A 19,677-nucleotide genomic window follows, 5' to 3' on the forward strand; every position below is an offset into this window, starting at 1 on the left:
GAACAAACTGTGGGGTGGCAGGCAAGTGAAGGCAGAGCCCAGTTGGCTAGAAACTGGGGAGGGGAGAAGAGGGACCACATATCCACCTACCTGTATTTCCAGATAAAGGAATCCCAGGATTAGGAGCCTTGAACTGGTCCCCTTCCTCAGGGGTTTGAACACCAGCAGTTAGAAGCCATGAGCTCTGGCATCTAAACCTGGACCCAGCTCTGAGGCCCCTCAGTACAGCAGCTGGGTCTGTCAGGGGGGACCCAGAGCCCAGACTTGGGGTTTCTGCTACTGCAGGATATCGCTCTTACCCTTCATCATTCCCTCCATCCTAAAACCAGCAAGGCTTTATAAAAACAGCCCAGGGTCGCTCAGCCCCATGGGTTGGCAGGCCTGACTCCTGGATCTGATACAAGGGATTCCCTTGCAAGGTTGGCTCGAAAATACTTTGTAAAGCAAGGCAGTCCAGCATTATTTCTTGCATGTAACAGTATAAAATGAAAGGTCAGGCTCCAGGGATAAACGGTCACAAAATGAAGCAGGCCCACGTCCGTCAAAGATGAAGGACCCAAGGCATCATTCCAGCCTCCCTCTCTAAACACAGCAGTCATGATCATTTCCTTTTTACTCTCTGTTCATTGGGCTTGGAGCTTCTGCATTATCCCCACACCATAAACCCCCTGCTTTACAAAGCTGAGGCTGCGCCAAAGGCAGGCTGTGGGAAGGTCACAGGCCTGCATCACAGAGAGGAGGTTCCATGTCTGTCAAGCACACTAACTGAGCCAGGGAATGTAGACATGGCCACGCGTGCAGAGAGGGGACAATCTCTGTGTGGCTAGGTACAGTGCAATCAAGAAGAAAAGAAGACACCTATGTTCTGCTTCCCCAACCCCAAGTCTGTACCAGCATCGGCTGTCTGTCCATCTGTCTACACTGCTGGGATTTGGTGACACCGTGACACAGGCGTCTAAGCATACCATTTCAGTGGAATAGGCCTCCTATCTCACTACCTGTGCTCCTCGCTACCCTTATGTGCAAACTGGAAGCTGTGGGAGGCAATAGCCACAGATGCTGACACTGGGTTTAATTCTGTCCCTGCCCTAACTAGTTGCATCTCCTTGGACCACCTTACCTTTGGTTTCCTCAACGGTTGCATACCTTTGAGGAGTAGGGTGTTCATGAAGTGCTCAGTGTAAAAGGGTAACCAAAGGAAAAGCTCTAATAAATACTAGTCATGGAAAGTCACTAGGCTACTGACAGACACGTGCACAGAAGCCAATTGCTTTGACAGCATCAGGACCAGGACGCACCAGCACGAAGCATCGTCTCCACTTTCCTACAGGTCTAGCTTACCGTGAGTTGGGAGGGGGATGAAGAAAACACAGTGCTTGTATGGATGTACGCGCTAAGTGGGTTAGCAGGGAGGGCTGGTGGAGGAGATAAGAAAGAAGGGAGGAAAAGTCCAAGCACCTCAGCATGAAACCTTCATCACACTGACACATGCTCACATGACCACACATGCAGACACGTCAAACCTGAGCAGCATCCTTCAGGGAAGGGGCCTCCTCCACGGGGGACCCTCGTTAGGGAAGGAAAGGTGGAGGAAGAACAGCATAAGCCAGGATGGATGACAGTCAAGCAGCGGAGTTCAGGCCACCAGGACCGAGAGCCAAGGCTACCAGAGAAGTCCTTCACAGTGGTAAGCTTCAAGGACATCTTCACCGTTGGTCATGTGTGTGTCCACGTGGAGGATGGACATGCCACTTGTGACCATTGGTCATGTGTGTACCTGTGCATGGAGGATTGACAGTCTATGACCCTTGGTCATGTGTGTCTTCCCATGAAAGATCAACAGTCTGTGACCCTTGGTCATGTGTGTCTTCCCATGGAGGCTCAACAGTCTGTGACCCTTGGTCATGTGTGTCTACCCATGAAAGCCAGTCTGTACCTGGAGCCGATTAGAGAATCTAAAGCAGCAGGACGCATGCTTGTCACCTCACTGTCACCTCATGGCCACAGGGACTGCAGCACAGGGCAGACAGAGGCTCCTCAGCCTGTTTCCTAGGTCTCGGCTAGACAGGAAGCAGAAGAGAGGGGCAGGCATGGCGCTGTTGATCTGGCCATGGAATGAAATAAAGCTCTCCTCTGGTAGACAAGGAGGCAGCGATGCCCCGACCTAGCCATTAAAATGGCCAGACCGGTTTCCTAGATAACTCGGGATATCCTTCCATTTCCTGCAATGAATGCTGAGGGAGAGTGCCCTGCTAAGCATCCTGGATGGCATAGTTACCTCCAATTCTTCTCCCTCTCAAGACTCCATTTAAATTCCAAGATAACAAGTTCTCCAAGGTACGGTGTTACCCAGAAAACACACTGCCAGACTGAGGCTCTTCCAGCTGTGTCTAGTGTGGGTGGCTACACACATATTAAAGAAAAGGACAGTTGTTCGCTGCCTTTCTGGTGTTTGTGAACATTTTTTTTCTAACTAAAACACCTAATTGTAATACACTGGTTGGCTCCATTGTGAGGACGAGGAGTGGGGAGGCCAGCGTGCGTGAGGGAAGTCTGCAGAGATCCGATCTTATCCTCCCAGAGAAGTCAACGCTGATGCCTAAAACAAATAAATTTAATAGTGTTCACAGTTTTCTGAGGTGAATGGAGGAAGCCAATTTGTGATGTTGCCTTTTGTTTAGATTTTATATTTCTTTCTAATTGTGTGTCTCTGTGTGGGTCTGTGCACGTGAGTGCAGGTGGACATGAGGGCCAGATCCCTTGACAGAGTGATTGTGAGGTACCAACATGGCTGCCGGGAAGCCAGCCCTGGTCCTTTGAGAGCACTGTGTGCTCTCAACTGATGAGGGGCCCACTCCATCACTTTGACGTGAGTCTGACTGCACTCTCGCCTTTGGTGGGGGTCAGTTGGTTGATTTGTTAACTTTGGTTTGGGCTTTGACATGGGGTTTTATCATGTAACCCAGACTGGCCTTGAACTTGTGGTGATCCTCCTGCCTCTGTGATGCTGAGTCACAGGTGTGTGCCACCACGTCCATCTTGCACTTTAATTCCTTTCAGACTTAAAAAAAAAAAATCAGTGAGTCTAGAAATCGAGACAGTGTGCAAGGGGTCACTTGTTGATCACTGGGAGCCTGGAGCCTGTTCAACTTCCAATAGCATCTACATGGAGCAATAAGCAAAGAAAAGTTGCCTTAAACAAGAAAAAGATCCATTGCAACACTAAGCTCAGTTAATGCTACACACATGTGCACACACATGTGCACACACATGTGCACACACATGTGCACACACATGTGCCAGATGACTAAATCCATGAGCTCACAGGAACGCAGGCCGCCCTGCCTTACCTGCATAGGCGTTCGCCTGCTGCAGGAGGTCGGTGCACGTGTGCACATCTGCAAAAGCTCGGATGCCCAGGCAGTTGGTGGGATGCAGCTGAGACTGCAGGAAATCACAGCAGTTCTGTCGCACATCCATGAGCTGCAGCAAGCTGGCTGCTGGAAGCAGCACCTGTGAGCGAGAGAGAGAGAGAGAGAGAGAGAGAGAGAGAGAGAGAGAGAGAGAGAGTAACCCTCTGAGACACCCGCTCCCACAGCAGGAGCACCCCCCTCCCCCAAAATCACTGTCCCTTCATGCTTCTGTGACCTTACACTCAAGATTTGCTCATGACTCTCCACTGCCCTCTCACTGAGTCCAAACTTCCCAGCCTGCTTTGCCCTTGGAGCCCCGCCCACAAGGGGAGTCTCAGTATCATTCCAACCTGTAAACCTTTCCAGGGTTGTCTCCATCGCAGGACCTTAGTAAAATTCAGGTTTAGGTTCCACAGGCCTGAAAGCCCACTCATTGTCTAAGAACTCGAGTGACCTTGTACATGCTGGACCTTGTACATGAACTACACCCAGTGAGATCCAGTGTGTGCACACGTGCAACACAAGTATCATGCATATACAGCACACACAGAAGCTCTAAATACTTGGCCACATACTGGCATCACCCAGAGAACTACACATCCTGAGGGATACAGGCTACTGCATGCCCTTTCTTTTGAGATTAAACCCTGTATCTTGGAGGAAAGCTTATGAAGACAGGGGGTGTCTGCAGGGAGGTAGAACAAGAGTGTGTTCTCAGGAGAGGTGAAACATTCCATCCTTCGGGGAAGCTCTCAAGCTAAGGAGAAAAAAACAAAAAACAAAAAAACAAAAACCTTTACAGCTTCAGAAAGTCCCTGAAACTGATCAGATCTACTAGGCCCTCCCTCACTACATTTGCATAAGCAGTGAGGACTGGGGAGAGACACTCTTGGGCAAGTTGAGCTTCCTGCAAAGTACTCCCTGTGACTTATTGAGCTGCCTGTAAATCGTTCAGGGAGCTCCTGGTTCCAGCTTTCTTGAGCTGCCACCCATGATGGGGTGGGCTTCGGTGATACAGCTGTCTTTGAGTCATTTTTGCTCCTGTGAGTGACCCCAATAAAACGTACTGGTTTTACCAAATTAAACTTTGGGGACATCTGTTCTTTGGTCTTTCGTCGGTTCCCTATCTGGGGGAAATAAATGTTTACATCTCCCCAGAAATAGTGTCACACAGCAGGTGTGACCTGGTGTGGAGTGATATTTAAGGTTCCCTCACATGCCTCTTTAGCAAGCTGACTCTGGGACCCACTGCCCTGAAGACTTTAGTGTGCTATTCTCACTTAGAAGGCTCTTGCTGAGTCGCTCACTACCTAACTGCTACGTGTCTGTGTGCCAGACCCTGGCTAAGGTTCTAAGATCCAATAGTAAGCAAAAGAAACCACGTCTTGTTTTTATGGTGTTTCATCTGACTGAAAGAAGAGAGTCACCCCAGCCAGTATGCACTTGGGTGGCCCTCCTTCCCAACAGGTTAAAAAGCGAAGGAGTCCTCTGAGTGCATGCTCAAAGAGGAGAGCTAAGTTCTCTTTGGAAAAGTCACAGGACACTTATTCTGCATCATGGAAAACAGAATAGTTCTTGCTTGGGTGTGTGCGCACATGTTTTTTCCTAAGAACCAGGGGAAACTGGCTTGAGCAAGCCTGCTGGGCACTCACTACCAACCCTTGCCAAGCTTCCCACAGCTGCCCAGCCTGCCCTCTAGATCATAAAAACAAGACAAACGCCCTGCCCCACTGGGCTCCGCTGTCCCTCTCACTGTGTGAGAGGCAGCAGCCAGGATATCTTACCAAAAAAGAAACTTGAGCGAAAACCACCCACTCGGCACCAGCTCCTTGTAGTGATTCCCTGGTCCTCTGTCCTTCCTCCCAGCTGCCCCACCCCACCCCAGTTCTCAGGGAGAGAGGCTAAGCCAGACCAACTCCAGCTGTTACCATCTATAATGGCTTGCCCCAGGAAGAAGAGGCTGCAGGCATGAACGTTTTTGTTCTTTTTAATTGGGGAATAATGCGTGCCTTTTTTTGTTTTTAATAATTTAAATGCTGGGTGCTGATCTTCTCCCAAAACATCTCTGAGCCCTCCGTATAGACTTCCATCGCCTCTGTGTGCTAAGGCCTAAAGCCGATCCCTGGACAAGGATCATGCCTGGTCCTTGTCCTTCCACAGGGGGTAACCAACTATCCTAGTCTGACAGCACCGAGGGACACCCCAGAGCTTCCAGTGCTGTAGGACAGTGTGCCCTGTTCCTCCTCCTTGCCCAAATGCATCCACTTCTGCCACCAAGAACTCCACTGTGCATCACACTAAGCCAGGTGTCCACAGGGAAGGCTTTGCCTGTCTAACAGCTTCTACTTCTCCCTGGAAAGGCCGCTCCCCTCCTCCCACCCCACACGCTGCCTCCCTCTTGCCGTGTCCCCAGCAAAACTGAGTTAACACAATGTCCTTGGTCTTTTCTGGCCCACTGATTCATTTCTGAAGAAGAGAGAGATAAAAATCGACTTAGCCTCGGAGTTGTAAAACTGTAGGCGAACCCAAGGAGAGCCCAAATCTGGCCGCCCGAGCTCCATCCCCGCCAGGCAGCCTCCACCCAACTCCGCAGCCATAAACCTGGAAACTCAATTAACCTGTGGGCCACTCGGCCTGGCCATACAGATCCCAAGACCAGATTAGTCCCTGCCAGCCAGAGAGGTGGAGATCCATTTGCCACTCTCGCTGGGTACACGCTAGGAGTGGAAGGCTCCACACAATGTGACCCCGCAGAGCCTCTGACCAATCATCCCGTATTGTCTGACCCTGATAGTTTTAGACAAGTTCAGAGGGTCCCCTTCAGTTCTAGGCAACCTGGAACATTTATTTATGCTAGCATAGGGCGGCGGGGGAGGGGTTTCTCTTGCCAGTAACTCTCTGGATGGTTGAGATTCCTGCCTATACCCAGGCTGCGTTCCCTGCCAAGCCCCAGCAAGACCATGCCGGAGACACACCCTCCCTTCCTTCCCTCGGGAAAGACAGCACAGTTCAGGGCTTCAGTTTTCAAGCTCATGACAGCCAGCTTGAGAAGTACAATAACAAATTATTTCCTGAACGCGTGCCTTAGGTTACAATCTAACTTAACACTTGTGTGGGCAGACTACCCACACAGCTTCCAAGTTCCCTACTGTAGCTCACAAAACTCACTTAGCACACAAGAGCTAATGAGAGTGTCCACTCCCACCCTGGCTTTGCTTGGCCCCTCCTACCTGACAGTAGCCCCTCCTACCTGACAGTAGCCCCTCCTACCTGAGAGCTCCCCGGACCTGGTTTCCCACAATGAACCGGGCTGTGATCTAATGGCTAAAGGCCCTTTTCTGCCCTCTGTAGCTTCATTCTGGACAGGAAGAAGATTGGAGGAGGCCATGACATTAAAGGAAAGGATGGGAAGACCAGGAGATAAGCCACCTTTCATGCTCTGTTGCTCCGGGATAGACTGAGGCGCTATCAGATAGGGCCATACACACAAACCCAACTTCCCAGGGGAAGGTAACAGGTCGGTCCCATCCTCCACATCAGCAGGACTTGGGGGCATTTCCTCTTCTCTACTTCCTGAGCCCAGCTCCATGCTTTGAATACACTGTGAGGGTAGAGAGAGCCATAGCATGGATGCTGGCCGCTGAAGGAAGGAGGAGTTAGCAGGAACTACCCATCGGCATGGAAAATTACCCTGGGTCTAAAGCAACCAGCTTGCCTTTCAGCCCCTCTTTCCTAAAGCAGCCGGGAATGGCCCACAGCAAGGAGTTTACAGGTCCCCTAGGCTTGTAAATAGCCAGCCTTCCACTTCTGCTGTGCCGGGCCTGTCTTGTTTGTTCTCTCCCTATATCACAAGAAAGCACAGCAGAGGATATCCGTCGCAGGCTTTGCTTCCTTTTGCAAAAACAAGAGGAAATGCCCTGCCTCAGAAAACACCTCGTCCTGGAACTCTATTGGGGGAGGGGGGAGCGCCCGCCAGAGTGCCAGGTGAAGGGCGACCAGAGAGACCAGAAGTGCTTATTAGAGCCTTCTGCGGGGTGGGGAGGACTAAAGAGTACAAGCAAAGTGCAGGTGACCAGGCAGTGGGCAGCAGGCGATCAAAGCGTCACTTTCAGTGTTCCCATTTGCTGGCCATGTGACCGAGGACAATGACCTTAGCTCTGTGAGCTTCGAGCTCAACAGTACAGTGGGCGTGGTCACGGTGGTGGCTAGGGAGAGAGCCAAGCTGGGGATGCGTCTATAGGAGTGAGCACTGCCATTAGCACTGGCAGTTTTGATTATAATTGACCGCTAGGGGCAGAAACCTAGGCTCAGGTCATTCGCTTAAGAAATGAGTTCAGGGCTCGAGAGATGGCTCCGCGGTTAAGAGCACCAACTGCTCTTCCAGAGGTCCTGAGTTCAATTCCCAGCAACCACATGGTGGCTCACAACCCTCTGTAATGGGATCTAATGCCCTCTTTTGGTGTCTCTGAAGAGAGCAATGGTGTACTCATATACATAAATAAATAAATCTTAAAAAAAAAAAAAAAAGTTCAGCCCAGCCTCTTGTAACTAACTCGGGTTAGTCAGAGTGAGCCGGGTTCAGGTCCCCACTCCTCTTGTGCTGCCCTGTGTTACTCAGCTTTCTAAGCCTGTTTGAACATCATACATGCAAAAGCATGCGCCTAGGAAGGGGTGAGATTTAACTCTCAGGGACAGTCTCAGTAGGCCCCTCAGGGGACTCCCAGCCTGGGTTAGGGGGATGGGCACAAAGACAGAAGGCAAGCCAGACCAGCCCCTCTCCTCCAGAGTCTGGCCCAAACATTTCCTGAGTGTGGTCTGCGCCCCTTCTCCTCCCATCAGGCAGTAGTGACTACTTCCTCCTGGATACCTCCACCAGACCCTCCATCTGTCTCTGCCTACAGAGCAGCTGTTCCTTGGGGAAGCAGCCTGTCACAGCAACTTCTCTGCGGATGCCATCATTGGCCGGCGCAGAGTAATAGTTCGAGAAGAAAAGTGCTGAATGCCTGTCCAAATGTGGAACAAGATGAGTTTCCATGCAGCTCAGCACACGGGAGGGACAGCCTGTGGCCCTGTGCCTTCTAGATCTAGCTTTTACATCCCTTGATCCTCAACAGATAGTCCAAAGGTCCCTCTCCTCCGAAGAATAGCTGGTGCCTAGTCCAGGCCTCTGTCCACACCAAGCATTCTGGGCATATCCCAGGAGCCAGGAGGTATGTAAAGAATGCTCCCCCCTAGGAGAATTGCCAGCCACCTGTAGATCAGATGGGGTTTGCCCCGCCCCCTTCACCATGGCTCCTACTCCCCACCCGGCTACCTGACCACCTGTCCTCAGTCCCCAACAGCATCAACGCCTTCTACGTACATGTCATACGTATACGTATGACGGCATCACCCTGTTTAGGTAATACTGTGCACCAGGTGCCAGGCCCTGCTCTAAGGCCATGTCAGTATGTGCACCCCTCACACCAGCCCTGTCAAAGTAAACCCTGTTGTCACAACAACCACATCTAGAGAGATCACCTGACTCGCTTTGGTATCACAGCCAGATAATGAGGGGAGCCAGGGTTTGAGCAGGGGCAGTTTATGAATACCTATGTAGGACCTCTGCTGGATGGAGAAGACTGAACTTGCAGCAGGGTATCAGGGAAGTGGAAAGACCCCAGCAGATGGGGGAAGGCACAGGGCAAGCACTCAGAGTCAAGGGCTTCTCCTCAGACAGAACCAGGGGCCATGCTGAAGGCAGCCCAGGGCTGTCTCCTCACTAATCCCTCTAAACTGCTCTAGCCCCTCCTTCTCCCTGCCCCCCCACACACAAATTCGTTTTTTTTTTAAAGTAATGACGTCACTTTCTATAGAGCTCTCTGGTATCTGCTGTCACCACCTTGAAATAATGCATTTTGTAAGACAGAAAGATCAGCACAGGGTTAGGCCAGAGGTGTAAAAAATTACCTTTTTATTGAAAGATACCTATTATTTTTATTTATTAATTAATGCCTTAATTTCTTAATACCTTAACAATAAATTATTATGTATTACTGTTATATTGCTCCTAACATCTTATCCCTGTCAGGAAGTAAGGACCAAAACCTTTCTAATTATCCAAATTACACATTTTAGCCTGGCGGCACACACCTTTAGTGTCAGTACTCAGGAAGCAGAGGGAGGTGGATCTCTATGGGTTTGAGGCCAGCCTGGTCTACACAGGGAGCTCTCTAGGCCAGCCAGGACAGTGAGACCTATATTTCTACAAATGGTAGATTAGCCCAAAGTGCTATGGTAACTATATAAAAGCCAGGAGACCTTCCTGGAACTGCAGGCTATGCAGGGACAATGAAATGTGCCTCACTTGATCTGCCCGCCCACGCCTGACCCCACATTAGCATCCTTCTGCCTACCACACATTCCTCAACCAGAGCTTGAAGCTCAACTCTTAAAAAAAGATTCTTCCCAAAACCTTCCTTCCTCCAAAGTGTCCCCTGGCATCCTCTCTCACTGCTGGACTGTGCACAGGCGTGACTCGTGTCTTTCTTTAACGGATGTCTCTCGTCCCTACACTGCAGACACCAGGGGATCAGTGCAGTTACATCGACAGTGCTGGCGAAGGGTGTGGCAGGTAAGAGGAATGGTCGGGCTAAGTTGAAACAACAAGCAATCATCAAGCCAGCCTCCCAGACAGCTCCAACCTGGAGCTTCAATGGGAAATGGGCATCCTGATCACTGGAGGGGCGTTAGCTAACCCTTCGAATCACACAAATTCCGTCACTCCTGTAAGGGCAGAAGAGTGTAAGTACCCTTGTCTGTTCAGCCCCGTGATCTGTGGAAGTCAAGACTGCCCCTCCCCAATTATCTCCCCAACTGAAGCACAGTATGCGTGTCCTCTCTTGGGTCCTCTGCCTTTCCCAGCTCCAGATGGCAGAGGGCCAGGCAGGGTTGAGAAAGAGGGGAAAGGCGCACGCTGCATGTCATCACCACACTCTGGTGAGACTCCGATCTCGGTCTCGGGGTCTTTGCGTGACCAAGACTGAACGGCCTCTCGCCCCCTGAGACACAAGGGCAGCCTGGGGAGGAGAGGAGTCTCTGAGCTTCTGGTTCCTCCTTCATAAACTAAATACAACCTGAGCTAAAAACTCCTCACTCCATGTTGGCGGTTCATCTAGGCTCCACCCACTGTTACCTGGCAACAGCCAGGGGTCCCTGACTCACTGTGAAAGGGGCTGCTTGCCCCCTCCTCTCTCTCTTGCTCTCACTCTTGCCCCTTACCCTCTCTCTCTTCCCATTCCCCTCACCTCCTCTCCATGTCGGCCTCTACTCCTATCTCTCAATACCTCTCCCTCTCCTCCTCCTCCTCCCACCCCACACCCTCCTTTCCCTGTCTCAACTCCCCTCCCCATGTCCTGAATAAAGTCTATCGTGTGGCTGGTCCCTCAAGGGGAAGGGATGCCTCAGCATGGGTCCACAGAGACACCCCTTACCCCCACACCGTACCACGCCTCCATCAAACATATCTCTGGTCTCTCCTATCTTTTTATAAAACGCAACACTCCGGGGTTGAGCTCATGCAGAGGCATGACTTAACCTGCGGATGAACAGCACAGCCTACGACGGGCATGCGCTGAACAGACAAAGGGGACATTCTTCCGCCCTTACGCTGACTGGCACGTGCCCAGGTAAAGTGACGTCATCCTCTGCAGCCTCGTCTCCTGTTTTGTGACCCTGAGGAGCTATGAGGGTTAAAGGGCAGGACGATGATATGGCGGGTCCTGAGTGGGTGGCACGTGGGCCGCTGGTGAGGTTACCTGCACGTTCTCTTCTGTCACCTCGATCTCTGCGGTGTAGATGTAGTCGATGAGCTTGCTGAGAGTCTGTCCGTCCACGTCCTTGATTTCGATCTTCTTGGCCTTGCTCTCAGACATGTCACCTGTGGTTCCACAACAGAACAGAGAAGGACAGGAATTTGGCACCTGTGGCAAATTTGCCTCCTGCGTTGTCTAGGAAACCTGCGGCTCTTGCCTGTGCCCCCAGAAACCACTGGAGAGAGTCAGGCACAAGGACATCAAGGTCATAACGACCTTGGATCACTCATACACCAACGGTAGGCATTCTGTGTTCTGCTACCTGTTTCTGTAGCCCAGGCTTTGAGCCGTGCTTACCTGTATCCAGGGCCGGGCATGGAGAGCAAGCTCTTAACCAGCCCTGAAGGAGGGCAGGTCTTATAAGAGGAATCTAAACATGTACAAATTATCATAACACCATGAAAAATTAGTATCTGTTAATTGCTAACTACAGCCAAATACTGGGTGAAGCACATTAAATTCTTGCCTCTTCCAAACTTCACAGAAATGTGTGATGGTTGTAAAAATTAGCCTTATTTTGCATAGAGGGAAGAAAAAAACAAATCAAACAAGCAAACAAAAAAGCAAGGCTCAGGAAGGGAACTCATTCATTTTGTGGTCAGACATCTAACTGCCACAGTGGGCTGAAAGGGAGTCTGACTTCAGAACCCATAGCTTTAAACACCATGAAACACAGTCCAGGGTAGAAGCACAGAGAAGGGACACAGACCACAACCTGGAAGCTATAGGAGGCCTCCCAGGAGAGCGTATACTTCTCTGGGAGTGGCAGAATGACGAGAAGAACTTCAAGAGACAGCAAAGCAGGGAAGGAGGGGCCGGGTGTGGCCCAAGTGTAAAGGAGAAAGAAGCCAAGAGGATACTGTATCTGAGAGACAGTGAGTGAGAGGCTGGCGTGGCTGGGCACAGGGCACGGAAGGAAGCTGGAGAGGTACAATCACACAAGTGAGTTTCATGACAAGGGTGACAGCACTGAGGTCCTACCCAGAAGGAGGATAAGAACAGGTGAGTGTCCTTGTTGAGGACTTCATACATGAGAGCTGAATCTACATCATTCCCACCCTTCTCTCTCCCGCTGCAACCCCTCTCATGTGCTACAACTCGCTCCAGAAGTCACAGCCTTTTCTTCCACACATATATGTCCACATAAATACAACCTGCTGGTCCAGGCAGCGTTGCTTATATGTCTATGTGTTTGGGATTGACCGATCAGGATAAACTATGGGTGTAGGTGGGGAGGGTCCTCTCTGGAAAGAACCACCTCTCTCTCTCTCTCTCTCTCTCTCTCTCTCTCTTCCCTCCTCCTCCTCTTCCTCCTCCTCCTCCTCCTCCTCCCTCCCTCCCTCCTTCCCTCCCCCCTCTCTGTCTCTCATTATTAACTGCCTGTAGCTCTTCATCTAGGGATGAAGGACCCCATCCCTAGTGACATGTCAACTGGCGTTGTCATTTGGAGGCCCTGTATGTCGTTAGGATTTCACAGGAAGCAGCAGCTTCCTTGTCACAGGTAGAAGACACTGTCTCTCAGTAGACACGTCCTGGTCCTCTGGCTCTTACAGTCTTCCTGATTCCTCTTCTCCAGTGCTCCCTGAGCCTTTGTTACAAGGGCTGTGATGTAGCTGTGTTGACAGGGTGGGGGTGGGGGGATAGACACTCTACTATCAGCTGTCCTCTGGGTTTTGTGGATGTCTCTGATGGTCTACAGAAGGGGGTTTCTGGATGAAATCCTGGATGCAGAGGTGGAAGGGAGCTGAGCTGGAGGCAGGAAGAACTTCTGAACGTCCCTGGTAATAACCCAAGAAACAGTACGTAGGCAGGAAGCGAGAGCAGTAACAGCACCACACACCCAGTCACAAGATCCCGACATAGAGCCAAGCCTCCTCAGCAAGTTCAGGGACTTGAGGCAGCACACAGCAGAGGCACAAATCAGAGGGCAGTGTGGCACCAAGAGATGACACAGCCAGAAGCCCTGGTATTATCCTGCAAACAGCATGATGACCGTTCTCTCTCAGACTCATGCCAGCACCTAAAAGATTCGGTACAGTACAACACTGGTCTCCCGACGCCCAAGAAAATATGGTGCTGTGCAATACGTGGGCTCCTGACACCCACCCCCAAGCTACGCAGTCTCACTATCAGTCCACAGTACCCACCCTGCCACAGCTCCGGATCACATGACTCAAACAGGGAAAGTGGGTGGTGTTGGGTTCTTCAAATCCTGCCTGCTAGTCTTCTTGTCAGACAAATGAAGCCGGGAGCTCCTATGTCTTTCCCTTCTCTGGGACTGTGAAGGTCAACAACTGGAACTAACTGCGTCCTGAGGCAGGAGACTGGTGGTAGACAGGAGACAGGAGGCAGGACCCTGCCTCTAAGATGGGGTCCCAATCCTCCTGTCCCCTAAGATGGGATCCTAGTCCTCCTGCCCCCTAAGATGGGGTCCTAATCCTTCTGCCCCCTAAGGTGGGGTCCCAATCTTCCTGACCCCTAAGATGGGATCCTCTAGACTTTATGCTGAGCCACACAAACAGAAAAACAAGAGATAAGTTAAAGAACACAGGCCTCCCTCAGAAATAGTATTTTGAAAGAACAGCAGGCTGTAAGGACCCAGAGGCATGCGGTCAGGCCCGGGCTGATTGACCTGCCTTTCCCTCTGTGGAATCTGTGTGTGGGAGACAAGTCAAGGTTTTTAGAACTTTACAAAAACAATTAGGAACTGTTAAAAACTGTGTGGATAATCTGTGTGTGTGTATTTACACATGCATGGGTGCAGAGGTCAGAGGGGCTTTATATTCTGGGACAAGAATGGATTTATCAAGTTCTTCCAGGTTTCTGTAGCCTGTAACAGGTAAACAGGCTTCTCTAGACTGTGGGTCAGCAAGCATCCCATATGATGCTCACAGTGAGTCCACAGTTTCTCTGGCAGTGTGCAAGCATCCCGTATGATGCTCACAGTGAGTCCACAGTCTCTCTGGCAGTGTGCAAGCATCCCGGATGGTGCTCACAGTGAGTCCACAGTCTCTCTGGCATTGTGCGCCAATGCACAGCTGTTCAGCTTTGTACCACCCGGAACACCGCGTGCACTGTGCAATGCCAAGAAACTGCTTGAAACATGTTGGCTCAGTCTCAATAATGGGATGTTTTATGGACTACATAGTTTTTACAGCACATATAAGCTGTTCTGCACCTAAAGAAACAGAATCATTCAAATATGGAAAGCTAAGAATTTTAAGAATTTCCCTACTGCCATTCTTTAGCATACACCAAAGTAGCATATCTCCGTACCGTGTTGTGTTGGAATACTTGGTTTTAGAAACTGCGGTCTGAAGAGAAGGAAGCTGCGGCAGAGGGAAGTACAGAATGGGAGAGATCATTTGCTAGCACGCTGTAGATACGGGGTTTCCATTTAGAATACATAAGACAAACAACTGAAGGTCAGTGAGCGGAAGCATTTGCCACACAGGGCAGATGGCCTGAGTCTGGATTGGCAGAACCCACATCAAAGCTGTCTGTAATCCCCGTGCGGGCATTCCTACAGGAGATAGGAGGGAGAGCAGTGGAGGGGTAAGGGGTGGTTTGGGGGAGATAGAAGAATCTCAAGAAGCTGGAAGGCCAGCCTGGGTTAAGTGGTGAAGGGACTCTGTCTCAAACACCCAAGAAGAGGTACCTATGTATGTGTAAGGAGGGGAGGAACCAATACCCAAGGGCTGTCCTCTGACTTCCACATATGGGTGTACTTACACACAGAGACACATATACACGAACACACACAGACACACAAACACACATACATACATACATACATAGACATACACACATACATACATACATAGACATAGACATGCATACATACATACACATACAAACACATACACACACAAATACATAAACATACATACATACATACACATATATACACATACATATACATCACACATACATATACGTACACAAAAAAGCCTACAAAATTAAATATACACACACTGAGTCAGTAAGTAGGCTAATTTAATGTTTTCCAAAAGTAGAAAGAAAAATGGCCAGTTTTTTTTTAAGCTGTCCAATATCACTAACCATCCATCACAGCCCAGTCAGAATGGCTATCACCAAGAAAACCAGTGACAATAAATGCTTTTGAGGACGTGTGGAGAGAGAAGTATATTCACAGCTAGTGGGAGTGTAAACTGGAGAGGCCATTTTGGTAATCTTTTTCCCGAAAAATTAAACAGGGACCTCCTTGGGAAGCCAGCTATGCCAGTCCTGAACACACACTGAACACATCCATGTCCATTGATTCCCCGTTCACAAAAGCAAGGAGTGGAGGAGGCTGGCCATGACCAATAGCCAAGAGGGAAATAAACATGTCCTCCACATACACAACGGACTTTCATTCTAATGTAAAGCGAAATGAAGTCTACCAGAATATATTATATTAAGCAAGGTAACCCAGATTCAGAAAGATGAATATTGTGTGTGGAGCTTAGCTTCCTAGTTTTTAATGTGTGTGTGTGTGTGTGTGTGTGTGTGTGTGTGTGTGTGTGTGTGTGTGTGTATTTGGGGGCCAGGGGTCATACAACATAAAATGGCCATCATAAGAGCGATGATGGGGAACAGAGATGTCAGAGACTGAGCAGCAGAAAACAGAACACAGGTGACCTGAAGGGAGAAGGGCACTGGGACTGTAGACACATAAAAGGAGGAAAGGGGACAACGGGGACAGGAATCAACAACTATTATTGTATTTGAAATGCCAAAATACTCTGTGTGCTGGTTAAAAAATACATGTCTTTTAAAAATTGCCGTTTGAGTTTCTGACCTATTTCAGTTTTTAAGGCACTCTATAAATTCTGACTTGTGATTAGGACAGAAACTTCGAGAAGGTTCTAAACATACTTCTGCCACTTTGAAGTATGTATGTATGTGCAGCAGTACTATGCATGTATGTGCAGAGGTACTATCTAAGTATGTGCTGTGACACTATGCATTTATGTGCAGTGGCACTATGCATGTATGTGAAGCGGTATTCATGGCATTGATAATTAAGATTAAAATAACCAACTCTGAAGACTACTGAAGTTGTTCTGTGCCCTGTGGTATCAGATACTCAGCCGAAACATAACCCTTCATGTATGTCCATTCATCTCATTAGCGTAAAAATACTCTGAGATCTTTGAGAAATGGTAAAAGTACATGTATTCCAAAGAATTCCTTCAGAGGCCTGAGTAGGCAGCCCATCTGGAAGCATGCTGACTTAGCATACAGGAAGCCCTGGGTTCAACCCCAGCCTGCTCAAACTGGATTTGATAATGCATTCCCTTAACTCCAGCACCTCCAGGGAGGTGGAGGCAGGAGGATCACCCCTGGATAGAGAGTATGTGTCTAGGCCCAGCCTTCCTCTCCCAAAAAAGTAGAAAAATAAAAATAAAAGATTTGCTTTAAAATAAATTCTCCATGACATTGTCAATTAACATCTGTTTTTACATTTTTATATTGGTTCTTGGTCATGAGTGGAAAAAGTTTAAGAAATCCTACTCTAGGGCCTTTTTCTTGCTTCTTTGGATAACTGTGCAGTTTCAGTAAACAAGAAAATAACATAGGAAAGAAAGCTTGGGGTCTGAGGCAGCAGTTAGTATCTGCGCGCTCCATGGAGGGTCTGCGAGGCAGCTCAGTGAGCAGAGGTTCCTGACCCCCCAGACTGACCACTGTGGCTCAATGTCCAGAGCCCACAGGAGTCCTCTGATCTCCACACAAATGCTATGATGTGTGTGCACACAAATCAAACACATGCACATGCAAACATACAAAGTAAATAAATGTTTAAAAAGAGTTTCCTCGTAGTGAACTAAGAGATGTAACTGTAGTCACATAACTGTAGAAAACAATCTTACAATTTTCTAAAATTGTCTGTGTTTACTTGTGTGTGTGTGTGTGTGTGTGTGTGTGTGTGCGGGCGCTGCTTGCATGACTGTTGACATGTGTCTGTCACAGCAGACATGTAAAGGTTTGAGGACATTAGCGTCCCCTTTTTTGCCAGTGGGTCCCAGGGATCAAACTCCTGTCTTCGGACTTAGTAGCAAGTGCCTTTCTTAACTTCCTGAGCCATCTTGTCAGCCCTGATTTTATTAACCCCTATGAAACAGCAGAAATGTCTATACCAAATTAAGACGTTAGTTTAAATTTGCCCTAAAAATGGCAATAATAATAGTCCCCACACTAGACTAGATCCTTGGCTAAGTGATATCCACAAAACATCATTTAACCCTTGACATAGTTCCCAGAGTTGAGTGACATTACTGCCATCTGACAAATTATTGAATTGCCATTTCAAGAGGTGTTTATACACAGCTGAAAGACTTGAAGTTGGCCCAACTCTAGACCTACTCTAGACTCAAGTCTAAGAATAGACTCTAGATTCATATGTAATAAATCCCTCTATATTTTGACCCCAACTCTGGCCAACAGCCTTGACAAAAGTTGTAAAAGTTAAGCATGGGTCAACAGTCTAAGGCAAGTTACCATTCGATACCTAGCTAGTGAGAACCAAGAGTCTGAGGCCTTGTCGCCTCGGCACATAACAGAGGGGATGGCTTGAAACAAACGCCGAGGAAGCATTTTTCAGAGTGGGAGACAAAGGAAGAAGTTTTCTCTTGGTAGCTCATGTTGCCGTGAGCTGCAGTCATTCCTGATGGGAGAAGCCAGATTTGGGGAGGGGGAATGCTTGCCCATTTTTATTTTGTTTTGTAAGACAGGGTCTCATTTTGTAGCCCAGGCTGTCCTCAAATTCATAATCCTCCTGCCTCAGCCTCCCAGGTGCCACCACATCAAGCTAGGATCTTGGACTTTCTTGAATCAACACTAACCTCTATTAGTCTGACAAAATAGTTTTAGAAAGAGAAAGTCAGACGCTGTGACTCTTCCCATCTCTGAGCTCAATTCAAGGAGAGAGCCCCAGAGACCAGCTCTGCTGGCATTTTCCCAGGGCGCTCTGCCAGACACCCGAGAGAAACTCATTTTACATATCTCTGGCTGTATCTCTGCTTGTGGTATATTAACATGTATGCCCAATGAGGGCCAGACATTTGTCCACTCAGCTAGCACATACCAAATACGCCCCACCTGCTAAATCTAGGACCTAAGTGAACAAACTGTCGATCTGCCCTTACTGAGCTAAGTCTGGTGGTTGGATCTATGGGGGATGGATGTAGATGCCATCAAACCCATAGCTGCAAAGGGTATTAGATACTGGAAGAGGGGACTCTGCTTAGAAAGACTGTCAGCCAGAAATCCCTGCACCCTGATGCTGAGCACACAAGAACACACACTTGCTTTCCTGGTTATGGAGTCCACCGCTCCCATTGGATTGGTTTATATTTAAAAGCCTGGTCTACAGAGTGAGATCCAGGAAAGCCAGAGCTACACAGAGAGACCCTGTCTCAGAAGCCAACAAACAAAAACAAAAAACAAAAATAAGAAAAAACCACTGATCTGGAGGAGTCAAAACTATTCAGGCATGTAAAGGTTTGGGGACAACATTAGCTTCCTTCTTTCCACCAGTGGGTTCCAGGGATCAAACTCCTGTCTTCAGGCTAGTCAGAAACCGTGGGAAAAGGGGAAAGTGTCCCAGAAGAGGGAATAGAAGTGAGGGAGAATCTGACCTTTACAGAAGCATAAGAAGTTCAGTCTAGAATTAGTGAGGTAGATCAGCATAAAAACCACTGACCATAAATGCTTGACCTGGCTCCACCTGGAACCCATGACCCAAGGAGAGAACCGACCCTCAAAACTGTCCTCCGACCTCCCCACACATTCTGTGGTGTGGCATGCATACACATATATGCAGGATTTAGGATCTGGGCTGCCTACATGCTAACAGACATTAGAGTTCAGACTTCCTGTGAAGGTTAAGTAGGAAGCCCCGGCAGAGTTTCAGTAGCTGAGGGGGCAGCATATGCTCATCTTGGGAAGATCACTGTAGCTACACCATGTCAAGTGGTTTGGGGGATGGGAGAACAAACCTAGAAGCAGGTTAACCAGTGAGAGAACCCCTATAGAGAGCAAGGGAGAGACTCTAAATTTGAAGTCTTCAGACTCTGCATTTGGTCCTCTATCAGGACCATAGGAAACTCCAATGAACAATTTATTCCATGTCCTTATCAGGTACAAGAGTCCACATCCTAGATTCTACAAGCACACTGAATGTATGAATGAGATCCTTTTAGAAGAAAGACTGCCAAACAGGAACAGGTGGGCAGAGACTCAATCAAGCTAAGAAGAGAAAATTATCATACAAGATTCAAGAAGTCTAGAAAGACCAGTGGCTTGTCTTCCAGACAAGTCCTATCCTATTATTAAGTCTATGATCAAGCCTAAACAAAGGCTTGACAATGAGAAACAATCTATTGACAGGGTGTCTCTGAAGAACA

The 19,677-nt window shown here is 48.8% G+C and overlaps 1 protein-coding gene and 1 long non-coding RNA gene across 12 annotated transcripts in view; one reads left to right on the forward strand and one right to left on the reverse strand.

Moving 5' to 3' along the window:
* Nucleotides 1-19,677, reverse strand: part of Klhl3 (kelch-like 3) — a 123,252-nt gene that overhangs the window by 60,125 nt on the left and 43,450 nt on the right. For all 6 annotated transcript variants that reach the window (XM_006517010.4, XM_006517011.4, XM_006517013.4 and 3 more), the window contains exons 4-5: nucleotides 11,210-11,331; nucleotides 3,351-3,513 (exon numbers count right to left, since the gene is read on the reverse strand). In XM_006517010.4, coding sequence (XP_006517073.1) covers nucleotides 3,351-3,513; nucleotides 11,210-11,331 — 285 coding nt within the window. The remainder of the gene's footprint in view (nucleotides 1-3,350; nucleotides 3,514-11,209; nucleotides 11,332-19,677) is intronic.
* The window catches only part of Gm33389, a 41,291-nt gene continuing 32,943 nt past the window's right edge, over nucleotides 11,330-19,677 (forward strand). For all 6 annotated transcript variants that reach the window (XR_003950588.1, XR_003950585.1, XR_001780961.2 and 3 more), the window contains exon 1: nucleotides 11,330-11,505. This is a non-coding gene — a long non-coding RNA (predicted gene, 33389). The remainder of the gene's footprint in view (nucleotides 11,506-19,677) is intronic.

Source organism: Mus musculus, chromosome 13 (genome assembly GCF_000001635.26).
Source record: "Mus musculus strain C57BL/6J chromosome 13, GRCm38.p6 C57BL/6J".
Taxonomy (NCBI): domain Eukaryota; kingdom Metazoa; phylum Chordata; class Mammalia; order Rodentia; family Muridae; genus Mus; species Mus musculus.